Source organism: Oryzias latipes, chromosome 21 (genome assembly GCF_053564925.1).
Source record: "Oryzias latipes strain Hd-rR chromosome 21, Olatipes_Hd-rR_3.1".
NCBI classification, from domain to species: Eukaryota; Metazoa; Chordata; class Actinopteri; order Beloniformes; family Adrianichthyidae; genus Oryzias; species Oryzias latipes.
In genome coordinates, this window is record NC_136257.1 from 229103 (window position 1) to 256110 (window position 27008).

The 27008-nt window shown below is 44.6% G+C and overlaps 1 protein-coding gene across 4 annotated transcripts in view; it reads right to left on the reverse strand.

Moving 5' to 3' along the window:
* Nucleotides 1-1239: 1239 nt before the first annotated feature.
* The window catches only part of rbm44 (RNA binding motif protein 44), a 43252-nt gene continuing 17483 nt past the window's right edge, over nt 1240-27008 (reverse strand). For all 4 annotated transcript variants that reach the window (XM_078939825.1, XM_023951041.2, XM_023951040.2 and 1 more), the window contains 9 exons: nt 10771-10845; nt 10652-10697; nt 4158-4292; nt 3598-3751; nt 3484-3518; nt 2973-3051; nt 2803-2899; nt 2543-2733; nt 1240-1935 (listed from right to left, as the gene is read on the reverse strand). In XM_078939825.1, the coding sequence (XP_078795951.1) occupies nt 1675-1935; nt 2543-2733; nt 2803-2899; nt 2973-3051; nt 3484-3518; nt 3598-3751; nt 4158-4292; nt 10652-10697; nt 10771-10845 (1073 nt within the window). In that variant the 3' untranslated portion in view covers nt 1240-1674. The remainder of the gene's footprint in view (nt 1936-2542; nt 2734-2802; nt 2900-2972; nt 3052-3483; nt 3519-3597; nt 3752-4157; nt 4293-10651; nt 10698-10770; nt 10846-27008) is intronic.

Sequence of the window (27008 nt, forward strand, 5' to 3'; positions counted from 1 at the left end):
ACCTTCTCCATCTTGTCCCAGACAGAGGAGCACCTCATTCAGTAGGCTTTACTGTCACACACACTGCTACAAGAAGTCATTCCTGCCTCACGCCCTAATATGTTTCACTCATCACCACTGTGCCAGAGACAAAATATCTGTAATGACTGTACCCTGCTGCAGCAGATGAATTTGGGATTAATCCATTATTTAATCAAAAGTGATGAGGGATCTGTAAAGGCATTTTCATGTTCTGGGATCATCCAATTCAATTTAATTCAGTTTTATTTCTGTAACCCAACATTACAACACAGCTGTCTAAACAGGCTTCACTACTTGTACAAAAACATACAATCAGTTATACAATTGAACAGGTGATTGCTAAACTAATCTAAACTGGGCATCACTGCCCTAAGACCCTCCTTCTCTAAAGAAAAACTTCACATGAAGGAGGGATCCTCCCCCAGGACGGACAGGTGATGTACCAGAACTCTTACAGAGAATTAGCTTATCTAACTCTACAACTACATGTTTGAATGGTCCGGATGAGCTTCATCCAGATGAAGTTGGGGGACAGCAGGGGGCGCTAGACGAGCCAGAGGCAGGATCCACAACCAAGTGTAGGAGCAGCAGCAGAGACCAGCCAACTGGAATCTGGAATCACTCACATTCCCCCGGAGGGGACAGTCCATGAATCACTGCACCAAACAGAGGCATGGAGAACTAAATGATGAATAATGATCAAGAATAGAGGAGAGTGCACCATCGTTTCCCCAGCTTCAAACTTCTAGCAGCCTACTAACAACTAATTGTTATTCAGTTTAATTTAAACACATTAACATTAAGTTAAATAATCTCTGAATACTAACTAGTCTGACAATAAGCCTGTCCACAGAGGAATGTTTTCAGTCTAACTTTGAATGTAGAAACTGAGTCGGCCTCTCTTCCATGAGCTGGGAGTTTATTCCATAAAACAGGGGCTTGGTGGCTAAACGCTCTACCTCCAACCGTACTTTTACTAATTCTAGGAACCACAAGCAGTCCTGCATTTAGTGACTGAAGTGTTCTGATTGGATGATAAGGGACTATGAGGTCCTTAATATAGGATGGGGCCATTCCATGTAAGGCCTTCTAGGTTAACAGGAGGATCTTGAACTGGATTCTAGAATCAACTGGGATCCAGTGAAGTGAAACTAACACAGGACTCTGGCAGCTTTACCACTGATTCTTCAACTTTAAATGCAATACACACATAGATCCTTCTATAGTAGAACCGACTCCAAACACATTTTATTAAACATCTGAACTTAAGATTACATGCTGAACCTTCTCTTCTAGAGTGCTTTGTGAATATTGCTTGAAATTATCTGCAGAACCATCACTCAGTTCGTTTTTCCAGTAAGTTGAATGTTTCAGCCTCTTTTTTAGTCAAATCCAGAGGAGCAGCTGTAGTTGATCAGACTCAGCTGATGATGGGAACTCTTGAACCTATCATGCTCCCATCCTCGGGTGCCAGCCTCCTGACAGGGTTCATGTCTGAAACCGGGGATGCAGGAGCGAGCAAAGAGGAGATTCTGGAAAATCGTTGTAAATAAAGTGGAAATGTGTAAAGAACGGCTTCACAGGCGCCAACAGGCTCTTCATTATTGTCTTCAAACTCAAAGGGAAAAGCAAAAACGTGAGCTTGGAGCCGTCTCAGTCCTTGTCCTGTCTGCTCAGCAGGTCAGAGGTCATGTCCTGGACGGATTCCAGCGAAAGGCTGCAGAGCGGCCCCTTCTGTGTGGCCCTCAGCCCTTTTAGAGCAGCCATGATGGAGGCCCTGCTGGCCTCGGGGTGGAGCCTTCGCAGCTGTGCCGTCAGCGCACAGATGCTGCCCATGGTTCCCCAAGTTTGCGGCACAAAGGTCTGTTTGCCGTCGAGCGACATGAAGACGTCGGCCCTGGGGGGGGAGCGTGGCTGGAGAAAGGAGAATAGCAGGTGAATCCAGCGGTCCATTAAAACGCACGCTGAAAGTTCAACCAGTTGAACTTTGACCTATCAGGGACTGAAACTTGGTATTAACGTTTGGGTAGGGTCCTTTACAAAACACGGAAGTGTCAACCATTTGAGAATCGATCAGGAAGGACAAATGAACAATTGCGGTTTGTTCCCAGCTGGAATTCTCAGACATCAAGTCTTTGATACGTGAGAACAGAGCTGTGATGGAAAACCCTGCAGCCAGATTCACCAGATTTACACCAGGCCTCCGATGACATCCGCTGGCATCAGCTGGATGCTAAAAGCGTGTTCAAGAACCCACGTTCAGCAGGCTCTTCAACACACTTCACATGCTCGGTGTGCACATAGCATCAAAATCACTATGGCTGCACCAGCAACTTCAAGTTCTGGTTAAGGCTCAGAGTCCACAGACCCTCAGGTTCTGGTCTTCCAATAGTCAGAACCAAAACCCACATGCTGACCTGTAACAGCTTTCAAACACCTGCATCCCGTGGCCCTGACAGCCAGCAGGAGTCAGGCCTGTGCTGCCCCCTGCTGGCTGCCACTCAGCAGCGCACACACTCACCTGGCTGGCCTCCTTGGACAGGTTGGACACAAACAGCACCGCACCGCTTTCCCCACCAGTGGATTCGGTACCTAGACTGTTTAAGTCCGCTGAACAACCCTCCTGCAGGAGCTGAGGGGTCTTTGCACCATCAGCCTGCTCCCCTGTTGGAGCTCCTGAAAGCTGCGACTCACTGACCTCCTGGCAGATCTCTGCAGAGCACAAAGCCTCCTCAGATGAAAACCTCTGTGGACAGGAGGAGGAGAGCCAGGCAGCTTTACCCATCTGCCTGTCGACCAGCCTGCCCCCTCTGGGGCAGGACTCAGGAGCATCCGCTCTCCTCCCGGGGTCCTCGGCCTCCACGGTCCTCTCAATGACCTGAAACAGAAGCAGGACTGAAAAGGATGGGAGCGACTCTGTAGTCTGAAGGAGATCAGGAGGTTCTCCTAACCTGGCTGCTGCAGTCGTCTTCACATTCAGCTTCTGCTGCTTCCAGGAGCTTCTGTGGGTCCTGGGGAGACCTGCAAGCCCTGAGAGAACACATTCAGAGCCAAATGTTCACTATCACAACTTGTTGAGTTTTTATTGATGCTAAAACTCTGTACAGAGAAATGAAAGCACAGGATCCCCATGCTGCTATTTCCTCACAGCAGTACCCAGCCAGACCTTCTTTATGTTGCAGTTTTTGTTTGTTCAGGGTTCTACTGGGGGAACTGGGTGGGTGGAGGGAGGAATCTGGTGAGGGAGGGGTCCCATCTGTGTGTGATTGTCCTGTGTTTTCTGTTTTTAATAATTTTCCTTTTTCACGATTATTTTATCTTATAACTGAAATGAAAGGCGCTATATAAATAAATAAGTTTGAGAAAAGCTGAAGCCCCAAACTTTAGCAGAAAGAGCTTCAAAAGCTGTGGGGGTTCTTCTCAAAGGAGAGGACGAGGCGGGCGCAGACAGCCGGTACGCACCAGGAAGATGCACGAGGCGGTCCATCACTGATGCCCTGAGCAGACAAACATCACAGCGCTTATTCTACTGCTGACATTTAAAGCTTTACAGGGGTCAGGCAGAATGAGTCTTACCTGCACAGGTACACAATGAGCTGCTGCAGAAACCGCCGATGGCCTGTATAGATGCTCCAGAGGAACTCCTGCCAGGATCTGCTGCTTCATGTGGTTGTAGTCAGAGTCCAGCCGGTGCAGAGCGTGCAGGATGTGTGCAGCCGGATCCTGAGGCCTGCAGTCAGCAGAGAGCTTTACCTCCCGACTTGTTCTAGACTCCTTCACTGACAGGATTCTAAAACAGATTTCTCCTTAAAGACAACATGAAATCTGCTCTGATGAGAGCGACCCAAGGTGGAAGCAGCAGAGACGTTCGGTGCACAAAGATGAAAACGGTGCATGACGGTGGAGAAAAAGGGCTTTCATACCCATGACACTGAAGCGCACAGAAAGCAGTGTTTAATGTGACATGTCAACAATGACAAGCTGGTCCAGAACAACAAATCTGGGAACCTTTTGCACAAAAGGCTGCTATCACTGCCATTTTCATGCAAAGAGTAGCTTGAAAGACCACAGCCTCTCTGCAAACGAACACCTTTACACAGGACAGATAAGAGGATGTGAGGACGGCGAGTTCTCACGTGGTTAAAATCTGGCTTCCATCGGCAGATGTGTAGAACAGTCTCCAGCTGTGCTGAGGGCACATGGTGCAGTGGAGCGCCAAAACACACGGCGCTCCGTCCCAGCACTCGCAGGACCCCCTCCTCCCAGCAGTCCTGATGAGACAAAGACACTCATGAGTGAGCACAACCCAAGGCATGATGGAGCTGAGCTGGCCCATACCGCTCCACGGACAGCCCCTCTGACATGCAGGTCACAGAGCTGCAGAGGTCATGGTGGGGCTGTCACTGTGGGTGTGGCTAGCATGACCGGCAACGGTGCAAATGTGAATGCTTAAAGCTGAATGAGGTCACTGAAAGAGCTGAGGCTGAAAATGTTGAAAGGATTCCTGAAAGCTCTTTGCAAAAACTGCTGAAGGATTTTGAAGTTTCTTTAAAGGGTTGATATCATGTGAAATCAGTTTTTTTTAGCTTTTAAGTGTTTTATAATGTCTATTCCTCACTATAAACAACCCCAAAGGAGTATTTTGATCCATTTCTGTGTATTCCTCTAAAAACCTGCTCTCTCAGCCGTCAATCCACAAAAATCAGCGGGTTCTCACATTGTGACGTCACAAAGCAGGAGGAGTCTGTGCTGTCAGCCCCGCCCCCAGGCTAACAGACACACCCACTTTCTCAGTGAAGCTAGCAGTGATTGGCTGAACGCTTTCCTTTCATATAGACCATATGCACATCCATCTTTGCAAGTTTGGATGTTTTTGGCTTTCATGAAATGCAGACACGCTGCTCTACAGTCGTGGCGTAAAGTTTAGAGAATGACACAAATGTTAGTTTTCACAAAGTTAACTGCTAAACTGCTTTTAGATTTTTGTAACGCACTGACATAGAATTCCAAGCCCTTCATACGTTTTGAAGGCTTTTCTGGACAATCACATGACATTTCTGCAGAGTCAGTGTTTGCAGTGTTGTTCTTTTTCAGGACCTCTGCAGTCCGACTGGACATGCTGTCAATCAACTTCTGGACCAAATCCTGAATGGTCCAGAATCACTTCTTGATATTTGTCAGAGTTAGTGGGTTTTTGTTTGTCCACCTGCCTCTGGAGGATTGACCACAAGTTCTCAATGGGATTCAGATCTGGGGAGTTTCCAGGCCATGGACCCAAAATGTCCACGTTTTATGTCCCCGAGCCACTTAGTCCTCACTTTAGCTCCATGGTTCTGGGAAATGCATTGTTGGTCACCAAACTGTTGCTGGAAGAAGTTGCTGTTGGAGGGTGTTTGGCACCATTCTGTATTCATGGTTGGGTTTTTGGGCTAAATAGTGAGCCCCCTCCCTTGGATGAGAAGCAACCCCACACATGAATGGTCTCAGGATGCTTTACTGTTGGCGTGACACAGGACTGATGGTAGCGCTCACCTTTTTCCAGATGTCCCAAACAATCAGAGAGAGGCATCATGGGAGAAAAGGACTTTGCCCCAGTCCTCAGCAGTCCATTCACCAGACTTTTAGAAGATCAACCTGTCCCTGATGTGGTTTTTTTTTGGAGAGAAGTTGCTTTTTTGCTGCCCTTCCTGACACCAGGCCATCTTCCGAAAGCCTCACTGTGATGCAGATGCGTCACACCTGCCTGCTGCCGTTCCTGCGCAGCTCTGCACTGGTGGACCTCCCATCCTGCATCCTCTTTAGGGGACCATCCTGGCACTTGCTGGACTTTCTTGGACGCCCGTGAAGCCTTCTTGATAAGAATTGAACCGTTTTCCTTGAGGTTGTTGTTGATCCCATCAATTGTTGATTTGGGTGCTGTTGTGGGTCCCTCAGGGAAGAGCTTGTCGGGCCACACAATGAACGCAGAGGAGCCAAGGTTAGAAACATCCACTGCTCCTCACAAAGCCACATCATCCCCGCTTTTACTTTCTTTAACAAAACTGACAAATGATGGAATATATTTAACAAAAGCTATTTTATTTTAGCATCTCCTTTGGAAATTGGTTAAACTAAATTCAAGCTGTAAAAATGTTTGGAGATCAATTCAGCAGATTTTTTGTGAGCTACCGCTAGCTTGAGCATCACATAAAGAAAAACACTAGAACGCGCTCGACAGTTTCAGGGGTTTAAACAACGCCCACTTTTGGAAGCTACAACCTTCAAACAGATTTAGCTGCGTGCACTTCGATGCTCCAAGTTTAAGTCACAACCTCTGTACCCCAAAGAGAAGAGGGGTGTCAGTCAGTCATCTTAACCAACTGAAGAGAAAATGAAATTGTAGTAATTAAAAATTTAAAAAATGGTGGGAAGATGCTTTTGTCATTAACTGTAAGCACAAATTCAAACATGCAGAGAAAACAGGAACAGGTTTAATCGTGCCACACATTTTATATTTAATCATAACAGCCTGAAAACAGTTTGATTGTAGTTATTATATATCATTGAAACGAGCAGCTGTTTTAGCGGCAAGTTTTTTGGCAAGATGGCGCCTGTATTTGGCTTAGCCGCTGCAGCAGGAGTCTATTGCAGAAATTTACGGTTCTGTTTCTTTCTGCACTTTTGGTTTGATTTTGTGCACACAATGTTGTAGCTGCTTTAGTTTATGCTCGCCTCACACTGCTGTCTATTGGACTAATCGGCAAAGATACCTCTTCTTCCTGCGCCAGCGTTCTCTGTTCCCTCCATCTGGCGCCTCCAGGCCTTGTTCTGCCTGAAGGCCTACCGGTGCTACGCAGATCTCAGTGGAAGACAGGAGGAAAAAGCTGGCGTCCAAGTACAGATCAGGCTGTGATGGAAGCTTGGAGTTTCCAGTAGATGGCGTTGAGTGTTCCTGGCCAGCTGTCATCTGTCGACTTCCACCGACCCAGATGCCACCCCCATCACCCTGAGCATGGCGCTCTTCAATGCCCAATCCATGGCCAACAAATCATCCTTGTTAAATGAGCTAATAGACTCCAGAAACCAGGATCTTATGTTTCTGACTGAAAGCAGGACTCCAGACCACTCGTCTCTCATTCAACTCTGCCCGGCTGGTTACTCCTTCATCGGACGGCCTTGGCCATTGGGTCGTGGAGGGGGAGTCGGCGCGGTCTTACGGAGTCGTCTCCTGTGCCGCTCGGTGAGCCGCCTGTACTGTGCTGTTGTCTACCGTCCACTCAGACCAAACAGCCTCTTTTTAAAGGAGGTCAGCGGATCTTCCACGGTGATTTTAACATACACATTAATGATGACTCTGACCTCTTTGCCAGAGGTGTCAGCAGTCTCATGGACTCTTAATTTTATTCAGCATGTGTCTGTGTCCACACTTGTTAAAGGTGGCACACTTGACCTTGTTTGTACCTTAGATGTAACTATTGACTATTTTTATTTCTGATCATTATTGTATTTTTTTAAACTTATCTTTTTCTGTGTCGCTCTTGCCTGCACGCAGAGAAGTTAGCTCTTGCATCATTGTCACACAGCTGGTTCTGGTTCTGTTAGTCCACCTCGGCCTGTGATTTTAGACACACTCTCACCTGTCTCTCTCCCTGAGCTAGTCAGATTAGTTGGCACAATGAAGGCATCCTCTTGCTCTCTCAACATGCTGCCAACATCTCTGCTCAAAGATGTCTTCCAGTCCATCGGTCCTTCTGTCCTGACAATAATTAACTCGTCCTTGCTGTCTGGTTAAGTCTCTGAGCCCTTCAAGAAAGCTGTCGTCCTTTCTGTCCCTAAAAAACCTGGGCTTGACTCCTCCCTCTTGAGCAGTTACAGACCTATTTCTAATCTTCTATTCATGTCCAAAATTTTAGAAAAAGTTGTTGCTAACCAACTTACAACTGCTCTTGACAGTCATGGGATTTTTGATCAGTTTCAGTCAGGTTTTGGCAGAGCTCACTCCACTGAAACAGCCCTACTCAGAGTCACTAATGACATCCTGATGCAGAGTGATGCAGGAAAATGCTGACCAGTACGTCCTCTTGAACAGGCTAAAAAACTGGGTTGGGATATCCGGATACGCTTTAAACTGCTTTTCCTCTTATCTTACTGGTAGATCTTTTTCTGTAGTGTTTTCCACGTTTAAGTCGTCTTCTGCATCCATAACTTATGGTGTTGTGTTTCACAAGGCTCAGTTTTGGGACTTTTATTGTTCATTTTATATTGGCTGCCTTTGCAGCATATTTTAAGTTCATCTAATGGTATTTTTTTTATGCTGATGATATTCTGCTTTCTGTGTCTTTTAAACCCCAGGATGTTTTTAAAATACAGATTTTACGCAGGTGTCTGGATTCAGTCAACAGTTGGATGAACAACAACTTTCTCCAACTAATTGAAGCCAAAACTGAGGTTCTAGTCTATGCTACTGACAATTGCCTCCCCCAGATAGTCCAGTGGTTCGATCCACTTGCTTCCTCTATCAAGCCGTCTGTTGGGAACCTTGGGGTGACTGTTGACCCGGTTTTTATCCCTTGCCTCTCAGGTCGGGTCACTTGTTCATTCTTGGCAGGCAGTTTAGCTCAGGCGGTAGAGCAGGTCGTCCAACAACCGAAGAGTTGGAGGATCGATCCCCGCTCTCCCCAGCCAACAGTCGCCCCCCGAGCGCAGCTAATCTGCAGCTCCCCCCTCTCCCCAAAGGCTGGGTCAAAAAGCGGAGAAGAATTTCCCCATTGTGGGATAAATAAAGCATCAATTATTATTATTAACTTAGAAACATTGCCAAACTGAGTCCAATTGTGTCGTGTTCTGGGATGGAGGTGCTAATCCACGCTTTTATATCATCTCATCTTAATTATTGTAACTCCATCTTTACATGTTTAAGCAAAAAATCTCTAGAATGGCTCCAGGTTGTCCAGAACGCTGCTGTGAGGCTTTTAATAATAATAATAATAATAATAATAAATTTTATTTGTTAGGCGCCTTTCAAGGAACCCAAGGTCGCCGTACATAAAAGTGAAAATAAAAATAAAATAAAGGCAATCAAATGCACAATAAAATATGCATATAAATAGGCCAGAAATAGGAAATTATCGGAGGGAATAGGCGAGTTGGAAAAGATGAGTTTTCAGTTTTTTGGCGAATTGTGAGATAGACCCGATGTTTCTAAGGTCCGGAGGCAGAGAGTTCCAGAGCCGGGGGGCAGAGCAGCTGAATGCTCTTTTAACCAATTCATCCAAGTTTTCACACGTCACCCCGTTATTAATCCAGCTGCACTGGCTCCCCATCCGTTTCCGTGTCCATTTTAAAATCCTGGTTTAACATACACAGCTCCTAATAACCAAGCACCAGTCTACATAAAAGACCTTTTGCAGCCGTCCACTCCCAGCAGGTCCCTGAGGTCATGTGACCAGGGTCTGCTGGTGGTTACAGACTAAAAGTGACAGAGTCTTTGCAGCAGTGGCTCCATCGCTCTGGATCTCCCTTCCTCTCATCCTCAGATCTGCAGACCCAGTGTTTTCTTTTAAAAAGCTATCTTTTTAAAATCGCTTTTTTACAATTATTTCTTTTATTTTCAGTGTTTTACTGTGAAGCACTTTCTGATTTTTATCTTGAAAGGTGATATACAAATGAAGTTTATTATTATTGTTAACGTTAAAGCTGCAGCTCTCACAAGGGAAGGGAGTGGAAGGATTCAGTACAGCATCCGACAGTTTTTTGGTGTAACACCAGCTCTGTAACGCTACAAAGACGCTGCTAAAACACAGTGGATTCAATTCTGGTATTATATTTTTGCATTTTTTATTAATGTCCTTTAAGTTAATGTGGTTTTACTTATGCGTCTTATAGGCCGTGAAAATACAGTCCGACTTTAAATCGGTCAGTGTTTACATTTAGGCAACAGACAGAACAGCTTGTTAGCATAGCATAAATAGCATCTTAGCATTAGCGGCTAACAACAGCGCCGTCTCCAAATCAACCCTTTTTATTCATCTGTTGCTGATGGAAGTGAAGCAGCTTCATCCTGCAGTTCTGACTGCAAGGTGAAGCAGCTTCATCCTGCAGTTCTGACTGGATGCTGTTAAAAATCGCAGCGTGTTCCGCTGTTTCATCACTTAATACTGAATGCTACATTCAGGTAGTGGCCACAGGGCTGTCTGGCGTTGCGTATTTGTTTGTCTGTCGTGCTGACGTAGAGGAGAAAAGGATAAAAGAAATTCACCAAAAGCAGACAATAAATGCACAGACCAGTGCATGTGGAAGCAGCATCCTAACAATAGCAAAGGAATGCGTCACACTCAGACTTCCTGACGTGGTCCAATAGCACAGCCTTCCCCAGGACACGGCTGGGATTCAAACAGATTCTCTGTCCGTCTCAATGACAGAGAATCAATTCTATGTTACACCGTTAGAAAAGCAGCCATGAAGCCACCGTGGTGCTGCTGCCTTTGTTTTTTTTATGCAGTTTTCCCTCAACACAGGAAGTTACCTGGATACAGTATTCCTGAAATTATGTTTCATGGGTTCCCTTCATTACAGTCCCAACATTTCCCAGCAACATCTGAAGACTGCGAGACCTTCTGAAGACAGTAATTTCAGTCTCAGAAAGACATACCTGTATAGGCTGGAGGTTACTGCCCTGCTGGAATTTTGACGTCCATCTGTTCAAAGGCATAAATCATTCTAATTAAGGGTGGATACGCCCGTTAGACGAAAACTGCAGCTCCTACTTACATTTCACAAAAACCAAATCCTGGTAGTGGTTCAGGCCTGGGTGACTGAGCAAGAACTGGTAGAGACCTCCTTTATCTGGAAAAACAGCAACCTGTCAGAGGACTCGAACGTTCTCATGTTTACAAGGTCTTGAAGTTAAGTCTTAGCAACTGGACATTCTTTTTATAAAATAATATACATGTTCTTTAACCTTTCATTAAAACATGTAAGAAGCATCTTCAGCTGAGTTCAAATAAAGCGTTCATGTAAGTAAACAGTTGAACCTCAGTTTTTCATATTTCAGAACACAACTATTGTTATGGATTAAAAATAAGATTAATGCGATAAAAAAAAGGTCTGATTTGTCTGTAATTAATTAATCATGAATATCTGACACCTCTAGGATAGGGGTGTGACAATAACCACATCACCGCAGTGATGACATCATCGCACTTTTTTTTTCTTTTTGAAAGCTACAGGACTGCATATGGTGTTTGATTTGAAGTATAATAAACACATTAATATTTGCTAATAATGTACTTTTTCCACGAGTCCTATGTTCAAACTTCAAGGGCTTCTGGGGGAATAAGCCCGCATCCTCCTGCGCAAGGAGGGACAGTCCATTAAACATTTTGGTGTCTGATTTTTAATGAACTGCTGCCATGTTTCAGTACTTGTAATGTTTACAGATAATGTTATATTAACTACACACAAACACAGGCATAAAAGACAACAGCGTAACTGAAACAGTCCAAAAAGAATCCGTGCAGAAATTGAAGTCAGGAGATTTTTGCAGGAGGAATCCCTCCATCTGCCCTCTGATCCGCTGGACTGGTGGCGGGACAATCAGGCTTGATTCCCTCTTCTGTCAAAAGTGGCAAGAAAATATTTGTCTGCATGTGCTACGAGCATTGGAGTGCAGCTGGAAACATTGTCACCCCGTTAAGGTCCTCGCTGAAACCCGACACGGTTAACATGTAGGTGATCCTGTTGCGCAACATGAAGACGGACACATAAAAGCAGCAGCAGAACGACTCATTTTGCACTTTGAAAAAGGTTGTTAATGTTTACCTGTATAGTTAGCTAATTAGTTAGTTGTTGTTACCGTTATGTTGTGTTTGTTTGTTAGTAAATATACTGCATTATAATTGTTAATTTCCATTGTATTCATTTCCATTACAAGCTGCGTGGGTTCTTGAGTGTGCGACGCGGCCGCTCGACGGAGGATTTTGTGTTGGTCGGTAAAATAATAATAATAATAATACATTTTATTTAAAAGCACCTTTCAAAACACCCAAGGTCACCATACAAAGTTAGAAGTAAAACACAATAAAATCACAACATGTTAAAAACAATAAATAAATTGGATTCATTAGTAAAATCAGCTGACAGAAAATGTGAAACTGTGTTCCGGAAATGTGAGCTTAAACAGATGAGTTTTTAGTCCGGATTTAAAGATCATAAAGGAGTCAGTGTTACGGAGGTCTGGGGGGAGAGAGTTCCAGAGTTGGGGAGCAGAGCGACTGAAGGCATGGCTCCCCATGGTGACCATACGGGCCGGAGGGACAGAGAGCTGAAGGGAGGAAGAAGACCGAAGAGAGCGAGAGGGAGTGTTAACATGGAGGAGATTAGAGAGATAGGAGGGAGCCAGGCTATGGAGGGCTTTGAAAGTGGAGAGAAGGAGCTTGAACTGAATCCTAAAGGCTACTGGAAGCCAGTGCAGCTGCTGGAGAACGGGAGTGATGCGATGGAAGGAGGGGGTTCTGGTGATGATGCGGGCAGCTGAATTCTGGACCAACTGAAGCTTATTTAGAGTTTTGTTGGGAAGACCATAGAGAAGAGCATTACAATAGTCGAGACGAGAAGTGACCAGACTATGAACTAAAATGGAGGCAGAGTGGATGGTAAGGGAGGGGCGGAGTCGATTAATATTACGTAGATGATAGTAGGCTGACCGAGTAATGCTATTGATGTGGGATTGAAATGATAATGTACTGTCAAGGATGACACCCAGACTCTTTACTTGAGGGGAGGGGAAAACTGGAGAGGAATCGATGGAAAGGGTAAAATTAGAAACTTTGGAAAGGGTGGATTTGGAACCTACGAGGAGTAATTCGGTTTTATCACTGTTAAGTTTGAGGAAGTTTAGGGTGAACCAGGTTTTTATTTCAGACAGGCAGGAGGAGAGGGAGGCAGGTGGAATAGAAGAGTTGGGTTTACTGGACAGGTAGAGCTGAGTGTCATCCGCAAAACAATGAAAGTCAATATTGAATTTACGGAATATATTACCAAGGGGGAGCAGGTAGGTAATGAAGAGGAGGGGACCGAGAACAGAACCTTGAGGAACACCAGATGAAATGAGTGAGGGTTGGGATTTAAAAGAATTCAGTTGAATAAACTGAGTGCGGCTTGAAAAATAAGAATGAAACCAGCGGAGGGGGGTGGACTTATGGTATGCCTCTCCTGGAGGGCAATTCAGTTTAGCCACTAGGTGGAGCTTGTACTATAGCTCTACTCTTTATTCTTCAAGATTTAAACAAAAAAATGTGCCACTGTTGGTACCACAACCATTCAGCATGCAACAGCCGTTCGGGGTCCTTCGACTAGTGCTGACGTCACATGATGTGATTGGCTGTCCGTTGGTCCGATGACGTGTCAGACAGTGATTGGTCTTGACAAATTACTTTACTACCATAGAAGACATAATGCAGTCCGTTGTAGACAAACAGAGCTCCGACATAGAGTGAGATTATCTTCTAAACGTGCTTTTATCGTTATGATTATTATTTACATGCATCGCAGCCGAACCCTCCTCCGGACCGCACACTGCAACAAAGCACCTTCCCTGCCTGTGAACACGAAGCTACGAGATTCCAGCTGTTCTGATCAGAGACACGGTTCGCTTGTGTGGAGCAGCAGATTCATTCTAACAGCCACAAATATTTGTACAAAGTGGGTTGTGGATAAATCTCTCTATGAACATTACAAACAATAATGTCAGATACAACTTAAGAGGGAAATGAACTTTAGGTTACAAACAGAACATTAAAGGAAAATATGTAGAGCCCAAACAGATCTCTACGCTACGTAGTTTGTCCAAGTGGGGTTACCGTAGTGTGAGGTTATCCTCAGTCAAAAGGACCCCGAACGGTTATTGCAGGCTGAATGGTTACAGTACCTACACCACAAATAGTTATTTTAAAAACATGTTTCCTTAAAAGAGTTTGGAAAATTCCTGCCTGTCAGTCTATAAAGCTGTTCATTATTCAGCAATGTATGTTTAGGTCAGTGCTTCTCAATTATTTTTTAACCAGCCCCCCCCCGAGGAAGAAGAAAATGCCCCCCCCACACACACACACATACACACAAACACAATCGCGCTGTGACATTATATTGGGTTAGTATCTATAAAAAATGTGTAAGTATACCTAAAATTGCATCTTTTAACATTAACAAAAGAAAAATCAATATAAATCCACTTTAAACAAATATTACATTTATTTAGCCACAGAGACCCTTGTTCTAGTGTAAAACAGAAAAGCTTAAAGTGCCTGAAATAAAATACAATCTGTCAGTCATTATTTATATTAAACTACAAACATTTTGACCAACTGAACCATTTGATGCTAAATAAATCAATAAATAATATTAAATGTAAATTGATCTGAAACATTAACACAGCAACACCAATATATTTAACGTTTTTAGTCTGAAGAAATAGATAAAAAACATTGTTCTGATTTTTTTCTAAATGATGGATTATTTATTTATGATGTCATAAAGTGCAGCTGTTTTCCTGCATTATCTGCTGTCTTTATGTCAAATACTGACACCAACTAAACCAAACCACATTTATGGAAAATAAAGACGTGTCATCAAAATTTCTGCAATAGTTCATAAAGAATGACATTATTAGCATGAACTGAATCATCTAGAGGCATGTGATGATCCTGGTGTTGTGCAATGTAGCGCTCCGCATGCACGTTCCACCTCGCAGCCTGAGACCCCTACCCCTCCCCTCTCCTCACACACGCGTGTGACGGCAGTTCACAGTTTCAGGCTGTTACAAACTCTGTCATATAACAAATAATAGGAAACCAATAGTGGACCAGCTTTTTCTCCAAGCACTGAGCCGCTGTCACCACCGTCCCCCTTTAAATTTGCGCCCTGGGCAATTGCCCGTACTACCCCTGCCTAAAACCGTTACTGGGGGGAGCGATGCGATGCCCCTGGGGGGCGCCCCACTATTTGAGAAGCACTGGTTTATTATATTATAATTTTATTATACGTTCGCATCATCAATTTTAATTTGCATGTTGACAAGAATGACGATATCTATACCTGTGAGTTTTTAAATCTTCTAAACATCATGGATTTTCAGCAGCATGTCACACAACCAACTACAACAGGGGACACACCCTAGACCTGGTCATTACCTACGGTCTGTCCACCGGGGTGTCCTCTGTTGTTGACTTGGCCATATCAGATCATTTTTGTGTGTTTTTTAATGTCACCAGTGAAATCCAGCAGGATGCCTCAGTGAGAACTGTGAGGAAACGGTATTTACCTCCTGAACTGGCTGCAAGTTTGATATTTTTAAGCAAACTCCTGCTCAGATTTTACCTGCACCCTGTGATTTTATTGTTGATCATTTTAATAGACTTCAGTCTTCCATAGATGCAGTGGCTCCACTCAAAACAAAAACATTAAGAGCCATTCCTAAAATGCCATGGAAGACTGATGACATTAAGGGTCTGAAGCAGAACTGCAGGACAGCAGAGAGGAGATACAGGAAGACGAAATTGATAATTCATAAAGACAGTTTAAAAGAACAACTCAAAATCTACAATAACTCAGTCAAACGGGCCAGAACCTCCTATTTTTCAAAAATCATTTCAGAAAATAAAAACAACCCCAAATTTCTTTTTAAAACAATTGATATTTTAAGTTTCCGTCTCGCGAGGAAATACGACACAATTTACTGCGTTAGTCATTTCCATTACAAGCTCCGTGCGTTCTTGAGACACGGCCGCACACCGGAGGATTTTGTGTTGGGGGGGGTTATTACTGTTCTCAGTCACTCTGTAACACCAAACATGAACTGTTAGATTTCAATGAATATCACTACATGTTTTGTTTGGGAACTATTTTGTGCAGCGTAAAGTTACGTGTCTGTATAAACAAAGGCGGAGCCTCCTGCCCCACGTTCTTCATGGGTTTCAGGCTTCATGGCTACCAGAAAGGTGACAAAGTGTCTGCAGTCTGTTTATTACTGAGCAATATATAATATTCTGAGAAGATGTCTGTACCAGAGAGCACAGGTGAAGCCTCACATGCAGCTAGAGAGCGGAAGAATCAACACGCACCCCCAACACACGCGTGTGCTCCTTCCTCCTACACACCAGCTGACACACATACATAGTCATTGTACAACACCTATATATAGTTAGTTCATTAGTTAGAGAGTAGGGGTGTGCCACAATATCGATATGGTGATATAATAATAAACTTTATTTGTATAGCACCTTTCTAGGATAAAAATCATAAAGGCCTTCACAGTAAAACACGGTAAAACACACAATACAGAGAGAATTAAGAAAAAGCTATTTTAAAAAGATAGTGTTTTCTTTTAAAAAGCAGCTAAAAACCTGGGTCTGCAGATCTGACGCTGAGAGGAAGGGAGTTCCACAGGGATGGGGCCACTGCAGCAAAGACTGTCACCTTTAGTTTTTAACCGGGTTCTCTTAACAACCAGCAAACCCTGGTCACATGACCTCGGGGACCTGCTGGGAGTGGACGGCTGCAAAAGGTCTTAAGTGGACCGGTGCTTGGCTATTAAATTGATATTAAATATATAATAAATATATAATTAGATATTAAATAAACATTAAAGGTCCCAAAACGGAGCCTTGTGGGACACCAGAAGTGGGGGATGTAGAAGAGGACTTAAATTTGGAAAATACAACAGAGAAAGATCTATCCGTCAGATAAAAGGAGAACCAGATACCCCAACCCAACTTTTTAGCTTGTCCAGGAGGACATAGTGGTCGACAGTGTCAAGGGCTGCAGTCAAGTCCAGTAACAGCAGCACAGAGCATTTTCCTGCATCAGGATGTCATTAGTGACTCTGAGTAGGGCTGTTTCAGTGGAGTGAGCTCTGCCAAAACCTGACTGAAACTGATCAAAAATCCCATGACTGTCAAGAGCAGTTGTAAGTTGGTTAGCAACAACTTTTTCTAAAATTTTGGACATGAATAGAAGATTAGAAATAGGTCTGTAACTGCTCAAGAGGGAGGAGTCAAGCCCAGGTTTTTTAGGGACAGAAAGGACGACAGCTTTCTTGAAGGGCTCAGAGACTTAACCAGACAGCAAGGACGAGTTAATTATTGTCAGGACAGAAGGACCGATGGACTGGAAGACATCTTTGAGCAGAGATGTTGGCAGCATGTTGAGAGAGCAAGAGGATGCCTTCATTGTGCCAACTAATCTGACTAGCTCAGGGAGAGAGACAGGTGAGAGTGTGTCTAAAATCACAGGCCGAGGTGGACTAACAGAACCAGAACCAGCTGTGTGACACAGAGAGCTCCTCAAAGATCTGACTTACAACTTTCTTCAAGACCACAGTATCCGTAAGATCTGACCTCAACGGTTCTGCTATCGGTTCCGGAGAAGTTGCATTTTTTTGTGTCCCACAAGATATAAACAAGAGCTGCGACGGTGTGGCATTTTTGATCACCACGGTGATGAAGCAGCCACAAGTGTTGGGGGTGTGTACGCATTTATTTTTGTTGTTACAGAGTGAAGGAGAACAGTAATAAAAAGTTTCCCCCAGAGGAACGGTATTTGATTATTAAACCGCTCTGGAGTAAAGCTGTGACGGTGTGGGATTTTGATCACCGCAGTGATGAAGCAGCAAGAGTCGCAGTCTCGGGACTCTTGCATAATGAGGAAAGAAAACACTTTGTTATTAATTTGTAATTTATTTATTTATTTTTCGTCCTCAAAAAGTATCGATAAGAGTATTGTTAAAATACCGGATCAATAAGCAGTATCAATAAGAGTAGCAGTACCGTTAAAACTTTAACCATACCCATCCCTACGTGACGTTTACAGTGCAATTTATTAACAAGGACTGGGAAATGAAGTAGTATGTCCTTCAAACTTGAGCAATACACGAATCCCAATTCAATTCAATTTTATTGATCTAGCCCAGTAATCACAACAATAGTTGTCTCGATGGGCTTTTTAATAAACGTGAAATCATGAAGTCATATAATTTAATAGGTTAATAACTAAACATAGCTAAACAGACTAAGCTAAACTACCGGTTGGCATCCCTGCCCTTAGACCTCCCTTCTCCTCAAAGCAGCGATAGACGTGCGGCGTCTTGACGCTAAAAAGCCTGTGGTTCTCAAGAAAAACATGAACATATAAACAACATCACATGCAGCTTTTCCCCAAACGTTTTGTTCACAAAGATGTTTACTTTTAGATGCACTTTAAGTTCATGTACAGTCAGGACCATAAATATTTGGACAGAGACACATTCTAATTTTGTTTCTGTACATTACCACAGTGAATGTTAAATAAAACAACTAAGTTGCCATTGAAGTGCAGACTTTCAGCTTTTATTCAGAATCAGAATCAGAAAAAGCTTTATTGCCAGGTTCAGTAGAGCGCACTTTACAGAACGAGGAATTTGACTTGGTGTTGGCAGGTGGTGCATCTCAGATGAGAAAAAGAAAGTGCAAACAGTATAACATACAGGTAGTGCAATTAAGGATAAGTTAAAAATTAAGTTAACAAAAACAGACTATATACAGTGGAGTAAAATGAGAGCGCAGGTGGGCTGGGATGGTGGGGCCTGTTAGTGGCAGCGATAGTCCTTGGGTGGTGGTGGGGGGGGGCAGCTGGGGGGAGTTGGGGTACTGTTCAGCAGGCTGACTGCAGTGGGGAAGAAGCTGTTCTTGTGGCGCGAGGTCCTGGTCCTGATGGACCGGAGCCTCTTGCCAGAGGGGAGGAGCCGAAATAGTTCATGTCCTGGATGACATGGGTCGGCTACAATCCTGGCTGCCCGCCTCCGGGTCCTGGAGATGTGCAGCTCCTGGAGAGACGGGAGGTGGCAGCCGATCACCTTCTCCGCTGAATGGATGACGCGCTGCAGCTTGGCCTTGTCTCTGGCCGTGGCCGCAGCGAACCAGACTGTGATGGAGGACGTGAGGGTGGATTCAATGATGGCAGTGTAGAAGTTAACCAGCATCTTTTCAGGGGGGTGAAACTTCTTCAGCTGCCTCAGGGAGTACATCCTCTGCTGGACCTTCTTAGTGATGGAGCTGATGTTCTGCTCCCACTTGAGGTCCTGGCTGATGATGGTTCCCAGAAAGCAGAAGGACTCCACAGAGGTCACCGGGGAGTCACAGAGGATGACAGGGGGGAGGGGGGCTGGGGCCTTCCTGAAGTCCACTGTCATCTCCACTGTCTTCAGAGCATTAAGCTCCAGATTGTTAGCGCTGCACCATGACACCAAACTGGCTATCTCACTCCTGTAGGCCGACTCATCTCTGTCAGAGATGAGGCCGATGAGTGTGGTGTCGTCAGCAAACTTCAGGAGTTTGACAGACTGGTGACCAGCAGTGCAGCTGTTTGTGTACAGGGAGAATAAAAGGGGTGAAAGGACACAGCCCTGGGGGGATCCGGTGCTTGTGGTCCGGGTATCCGAGACGAGCTTCCCCAGCCTCACATACTGCGGTCTGTCCGTCAGGAAGTCTGTGATCCACCTGCAGGTGGAGTCAGGCACATTCAGCTGGGAGAGTTTGTCATGGAGCAGTGATGGGACTATTGTGTTGAACGCGGAGCTGAAGTCTACAAACAGGATCCTGGCGTAGGATCCTGGAGAGTCCAGGTGCTGGAGGATGAAGTTGAGGGCCATGTTTACAGCATCGTCTACCGATCTGTTGGCTCTCAAAGGACTTCATAACTACAGAGGTCAGAGCAACGGGTCTGTAGTCATTCAGTCCTGTAATTCTGGACTTTCTGGGGACAGGGATGATGACTGAGGATTTGAAGCAGGCTGGCACATGACAGGTCTCCAGTGAGGTGTTGAAAATGTCTGTGAACACTGGAGACAGCTGGTTGGCACAGTGCTTCAGGGTGGAGGTGGAGACAGAGTCCGGGCCCTCAGCTTTGCGGGTGTTCAGCCATTTAAAGAGTTTGTTTACATCTCCCTCAATGATGGAGAGGAGGGGGGGGAGGCTGAGGTGTGAAGCTGTGTGGATGGGTCAGGTGGGGTTGTGGGGGGAAGGGAGATGGGACTGCCTGCTGTCTGCTCGAGGCGGCAGTAGAATGTGTTCAGGTCGTTGGCCAGACGCAGGTCGTTCAGACAGTGGGGGGCTCAGGGTTTGTAGTTGATCGTCTTGAGCCCTTTCCAGACAGAAGCAGAGTCGTTGGCTGAGAATTGCTGTTCCATTCTCACACCATGGGCTGATTTAGCTTTCCTCACCTCCTTGCTAAATCTGTGCTTGGCCTCTTTGTATTTGTCTCAGTACCCAATTCTGAATGCAGCTTCTTTCTCTGACCTCAGCTGTCTGAGCTTAGCTGTGAACCAGGGTTTGTCGTTGTTGTAGCTCACCCTGGTGCGTGTTGGAATGACGCTGTCCTCGCAGAAGTTGATGTAGGACGTCACAGTGTCTGTGTACTCATCCAAGCTGTTGGTGGCAGACCTGAAAACGTCCCAGTCTGTGCAGTCCAGACACTCCTGAAGTTCCCCCACAGCTTCGCTGGTCCATTTCTTGCAGGTCCTCCCAGCCGGCTTGCAGAGCTTAGATTTCTGCCTGTAGGCTGGAATCAGATGCACCGTGATGTGGTCGGACAGGCCCAGTGCAGCACGGGGGATGGCACGATAAGCGTTGCTGATGGTGGTGTAGCAGCGGTCTAGTACCCTTCCCTCTCTGGTCAGACATTTAATGAACTGTTTATATTTGGGGAGTTCAGATGATAGGTTGGCTTTATTAAAGTCTCCCAGGACGATGACTTAGGCGTCTGGGTTTGTCCGTTCTACACTCAGAATCTCCTCAGCCAGCGCTCGCTGGGCAGCGCGCACGTCGCCCTGAGGTGGGATGTAAACGCCGACGAGGAAGAATGAGGAGAACTCACGGGGGGAGTAGAAAGGCTTGCAGTTGATGGTGAAGGTCTCTAGGTCCGGAGAACAGAGTTGAGAAACTTCTGAAACATCGCTGCACCAGCCGCTGTTAAAGTAGAAACATATTCCACCTCCTTTCGTTTTTCCGGAAAGCTCCGCGCACCTGTCCGCTCGGTACAGCTGGAATCCCCGAAGCTGTAGTGCAGCGTCCGGTATGAGGTCACACAGCCACGTCTCCGTAAAACACAAAACACATGAAGTGGAAAAGTCTCTGTTTTTGTTGAGTTTTATTGCAAAGTGAGCGCACGTTGGAGAGGAATATTCCGGGCAGCGCGGTGCGAAATCCGCGGAGACGCACCAGCACACCTGAGCGCGCGCCTCTCCTGCGGTTAGGGTTGTGCCGATGGACGATACCATCGTCCATCGTGATGGGTGAGTGACATCCCGATGGAGAGACACCATCGTGATGCCACGCCCCCGGCACGTTGCGAGTCGACACCATAAGCCGCGGTTACATGTGCAAAATTCTTTGATGGGATCAATGGTGGGATTAGAATCCAACCGTGTACATGGGCACAGAAAAATGTTTTCAGAATATAACAAACGTTCACTAAGGTCACACTTTCGGTAGTAATAAATCATTCGCACATGCGCAGTAGGGTTTGAAAAACCGGAAGAGGATATAAGTTCCGCCGAGCGGCTATTTTTTTCCCCAAACTTTATTGAATGTAACAATTCAATACAAAACAATGTTAAACAGCGCCGAGCGGCTATATACATTGACATGTCAGCTCGGTAATATACGAGACGATCTTCTAAACGTGCTTTTATTAATGTTACGGTTATTATGAAACGCCTGTTTGCTCATCATTTGAATTTTAATCCGCGTGGTCAGTGCTTTTTCTGTTGAAGAACGGAGCCGGAATTAGCAGTATGCTAACACGGGCTAACAACATTAGCTTTGGGTGGTGCTGCATGCTGACTGCATGTAAACATGTGGGAATAACATCAGCCTTTTATTTAGTGGGGACACGACTGGAAACACAAATCCACGTGATTGAATGTTATCTAAGGACTGAGCGACATTTATGCTTTGAAGCTCAAACCACTGTGTGTGCTGACGATCCGAGCTGTGCTCAGACACACACTTTTAGACCCGGTTCTGAGTTCTGTAGCTCGTACCCTTAGAGCTGCGGGACGGATCGCAGTCTTAAATCTCCCACACATACCGTTCATGTAACAAAGCATCCCCCCCCCCATCAAACACAAAGCTGTAAAGGCCTGTTCACACCGGGACGAATTTCGCCGGCTAACGCCTCGTGACTAAACAAAGGGCACCAATGTGAGTGTGCACACCGAGGCGAAAAAATGCCAGGCGCCAAAGCGTCAAAAAAAAAAAAACGCCTCGGGTTCGTTTTTTTTTTTATTTATATCTATTCGACCAATGAGAATGGCGCTTTTGCACACGTGTCTGGAGCTTCTGAAGTTACAGTAAAACACAACTTGGGGGCGCTCAAACACAAAACTGCCTTGCTGAGCACACATACCAGCGAAGAAGTTAGACGCCAAGTAGCGTCTACACTGCCGCGAAGAAATAATGACGGACATTCTTAAATATCCCCTTACCAAGTACCAGTTGGAGCAACTGATGCTTGAAATATTCATGTTTTCTTTGTATGATTCTGACAAGCGCGTAAATACTTGCTCTCTTCTTCTGAGTGAAAAGCGATTTAAGAAGCGTAAAGTTGCGCAGCGCCACCTTGTGTACAGGAGTATTTCTGTTTACATTAAGCGCCATCTAATGTCAGGGAAGGGAATTGCATGTTCGCTCGGCTCATCGTCAGCGAAAATCGCCTGGGTGTGAACACAAAAGACGTGGCGAAAAACGCTGGCGAATAACGCCTGGCGAATATTCGTCCCGGTGTGTACGGGCCTTAAGTCTGCGCTCTGCCGGTCCACTTGACTAGTTAAGTGCAGGAGCGGACCATTTCTTTTCTATTTTGTTTGTTACTTTTTTTGTTAAAGTCACTTCCTTCAGTTTATACTGGATCATCGCGGATGAGTCATTAGTTGGGAAATAAAATAAATAATGTAATAAAGTAAAATAACGAATAGCAATTATATAAGAACGAAAAATGTAAAAAATAGCACCCCCCCCCGACGATATCATCGTCCATCCCGATGGTTGACAGCAACCATCGTCAACGGACAATTTAGGGGACATCGCCCAACCCTACCTGCGGCACTTCACCTTCTTACGTGCTTGCTGGGTCAAAATAGCCAGTAAATCCACGGTAGAAGCGAGAAATGTTGGAAAAAGGTCCACGGCGGTTGTAGCTCTGATGTTCATGAGCTCGTCCCTGGAGAAAGAGCCCCCAGAACTGAGGCAGGAGACCGAATTAAAACAAAGTAAAACAAAGTAGGAGCGCACCAAAACACTGAGGCAGCCGTCCGTGGCGCCATCTTAATGCAATCCCATGGGTTCCATGGGTTGAACAAAAACATTGCATAAAAATGTGAAAAACTGAAGCATTTTTTAAACACAATCCCTTCATTTCATGGGCTGGTAAGTCATTGGACAATTGACTTCTATGCTATTGAGTGGGCATGTGTGGGCAATTCCTTTGTTATGTCATTATGAGTGAAGCAGATAAAAGGCCTGGAGTTGATTAGAGGACTCGTGCTGCATTTGGAAGATTTAGCTGTGAACAGACAACATGCGGTCAAAGAAGCTCTCCATGCAGGTGAAAGGAGCCATCATTAAGATGAGAAAACAGAAAAAAACCATGCCATTAACTGCTACAGTATTAGGAGTGGCCAAATCAACAGTGTGGTCCATCCTGAGAAAGAAAGCAAGCTCTGGTGAACTCAGCAACACAAAAAGACCTGGACGTCCACAGAAGACAACAGTGGTGGATGATGGCAGAATCATTTCCATGGTAAAGAGGAACCCGTTCACAACAGCCAACCAACTGAACAGCACTCTCCAGGAGGTAGGCGGATCAATATCCAAGCCTACCATCAAAAGAAGACTGCATGAAAGTAGACCCAGAGGGAACACTGCAAGATGCAAGCCACTCAGAAGCCTCAAGAATAGGAAGGCTAGACTGGACTTTGCTAAAAAACATATAAAAAAAGTTCTGGAAAAACATTCTTTGGACAGATGAAACCAAAATCAACTTCTACCAGAATGATGGCCAGAGAAAAGTATGGAGAAGGCGTGGAGAAGCTCCTGATCCAAAGCACACTACATCATCAGTAAAACACGGTGGAGGCAGTGTGATGGTCTGGGCTTGCATGGCTGCTAGTGGCACTGGGACACTAGTGTTTATTGATGACGTGACACAGGACAGAGGCAGCCCAATGAATTCTGAGGTGTTCAGAGACAGACTGTCTGCGCAGATCCAGGTGAATGCAGCCCTGTCTGCGCAGATCCAGGTGAATGCAGCCCTGTCTGCGCAGATCCAGGTGAATGCAGCCCTGTCTGCGCAGATCCAGGTGAATGCAGCCAAACTGATTCAAAATCCAGATGGACAGCAACCCAAAACATACAGGCAAAGCAACTCAGGAGTTTATTAAAGCAAAGAAGTGGCATATTCTTGAATGACCAAGTCAGTCACCTGATCTGAACCCCATTGAGCAGCATTTCACTTGTTGAAGACTAAACTTCAGACAGAAAGGCCCACAAAAAAACAGCAACTGTTTGCCACTGCAGTAAAGGCCTGGCAGAGCATTCAGAAGGAGAAAACCAGCATCTGGTGATGTCCATGAGTTCAAGAATTCAGGCTGTCATTGCCAACAAAGTACAAAATAATATGACAATTTGGTTTTCAGTTCTTTCATTTGTCCAATTACTTACCAGCCCATGAAATGAAGGGATTGTGTTTAAAAATGCTTTAGTTTTTCACATTTTTATGCAATCTTTTTGTTCAACCCGTGGAATAAAAGCTGAAAGTCTGCACTTCAATGGAATCTGAGTTGTTTTATTTAACATTCACTGTGGTAATGTACAGAAACTAAATCAGAAAGAATGCGTCTCTGTCCAAAGATTTATGGTCCTGACTGTATTTTATTCCTGGTCATTTATTTTGAAAGCAGTTTATGTCTTAAATAATTTAAAGGAAAGTTTCTAGCTACTTGATTTTGTTTTTCTGGGAGAATTTTACTTTTGCTTACACCACATTTGCACTAAATGGTGTCATTTATTTTTAACAAAGACACTGTAATTTGTTCACAGAATTAATATTGTTTTATATTCATTGTGTTTAAACTAAAAAATAAATGGCGAAATATTTTCCAAAAAGCAGTTTTTCCTTCCTAAAGTTTGATATATCGTGAGTTGTTAGAGACGATATATATTGATTATAACATTATCGCCATATCCTGATAGTATCGTTATCGTGAGCAATGTATCGCAAATCGTATCGTAAGGTACCCAGTGATTCCCAGCCCTATTAGATAGATAGTAGTTAGTTGTTACTGTTATTTGTTAATAAAGAATACTGCGTCGTAATTGTATTACAATTTGGTCCGGATCAAGTCTTGAACCTTGCGTTAGGTCTGTCTTCAAACTGCTGTCAAGCAGACTTTCCTGTTTCAAGCCAAAGTTTGTAAACAAAACCACATGACTAAAGATCTTTTCAGTCATTGGCCAGGAATTACAAAGGCGAGTAAACTAGAAGCAGAATGATGGAAGTCTTGCGCTTTGCAATCCTTGTCGGGATAGTTCATTCCAACCTTATTTTTCGCTAACCATTTTTAATACCTGTGTCAACGTCAGGCACAACACCCTTTACTCTGTTTTTTGGGGGGAAAAAACACCGGTAGAGGCAGAAAAATAGCTCGACCCCCCCCAGTTGCCTCACAGAGCCACACAAGGCATGCATGACCCAAGCCTTAAGCTACAGACACACCGGGCAAGTGATGTACATTCATGAAAAAGCTAAGCACAGGTTCTTCAACCCACATTTGTCCCATGGTGTTCAGACTGAACCATCTTGGAGGGGCTTCTTTTTCTACTGTTTACTAGCACAAGTTCACCACTTATAGTTGGAAAAGTCTTGGTGCAATAAGTCAAAGGGGTGTAAATCTGGTGAATCTTGCTCTGGTTTTTTTCTTTTACAGCTCTATTCTGATATATGAGAATCTTTATGTCATAGAATTCCAGCTGGACACAAACCACAATTATTCATTTCTTCTCCATGATCAACTTTCAAACAGTTGGCAGTTGTCACAACCAAATCCGAGTCCCTGACGGGTCAAAGTTCCACCGGATTTAATTTTCAGATTTTGTACATAGAGCCTGAAGGTGGTCTTGAAAATGTGTATAGCTACGCATTAACACTAGATTTTTTATCCGAAAAGGCCGAAACGCACATGTAAGCACATGGAATTTGCATTGGAAGTAAAGCTGTGACGGTGTGGGAGTGTTGATCACTGGGTGATGAACCAGCACGGGGCGCAGAGTCGCAGTTAACCGCACGCCCCCCCATGAGGTCATCACCGCGGTGATGCTGTCATCGTCACACCCCTAATTGGAAGTGGTCACTTGCCGAGGGCTTCATGCTTAAAGACGGCGACACTAAGCAACCGGATTCGAAGTTCCCAAACAGCCAAATTTTTTCATGGACGTTTTATTGTCCTCTAGATCAGTAAATACTAGGGGTGTAACGATACACGTAGTTGAATTCAATTAAAATTTATTTGTATAGCCCAAATTCACAACAACTTTGCTTTGTATAGTTAATTGAAAAAGTTAAACACAAAATCAGAAGGATCATGAATACATAGAGTTCAATAGGAAAATCTAAATTGAACTAACAAACTGACTAAACTAAACCGGACATCTCTGCCCTTAAACCCTCCTTCTCTGTAAGGAAATACTCCTAAAAAAAAAACGGATTCCGGAAAAAACGAAGAAACTTCAGGGGTGTCCACATGAAGGAGGGATCCTCCCCCAGGACGGACTTAACTTATCTAAAATCTACAACTACATATTTAAAGTCCAGCAAATGATCTTCATCCAGATGAAGTTGGGGAGCGGCAGAAGGGGGCCAGAGGAGCCAAAGACAGGATCCACAGCCAGGTGTAGGAGCAGCAGCAGTTCTACACACCTTGTGTT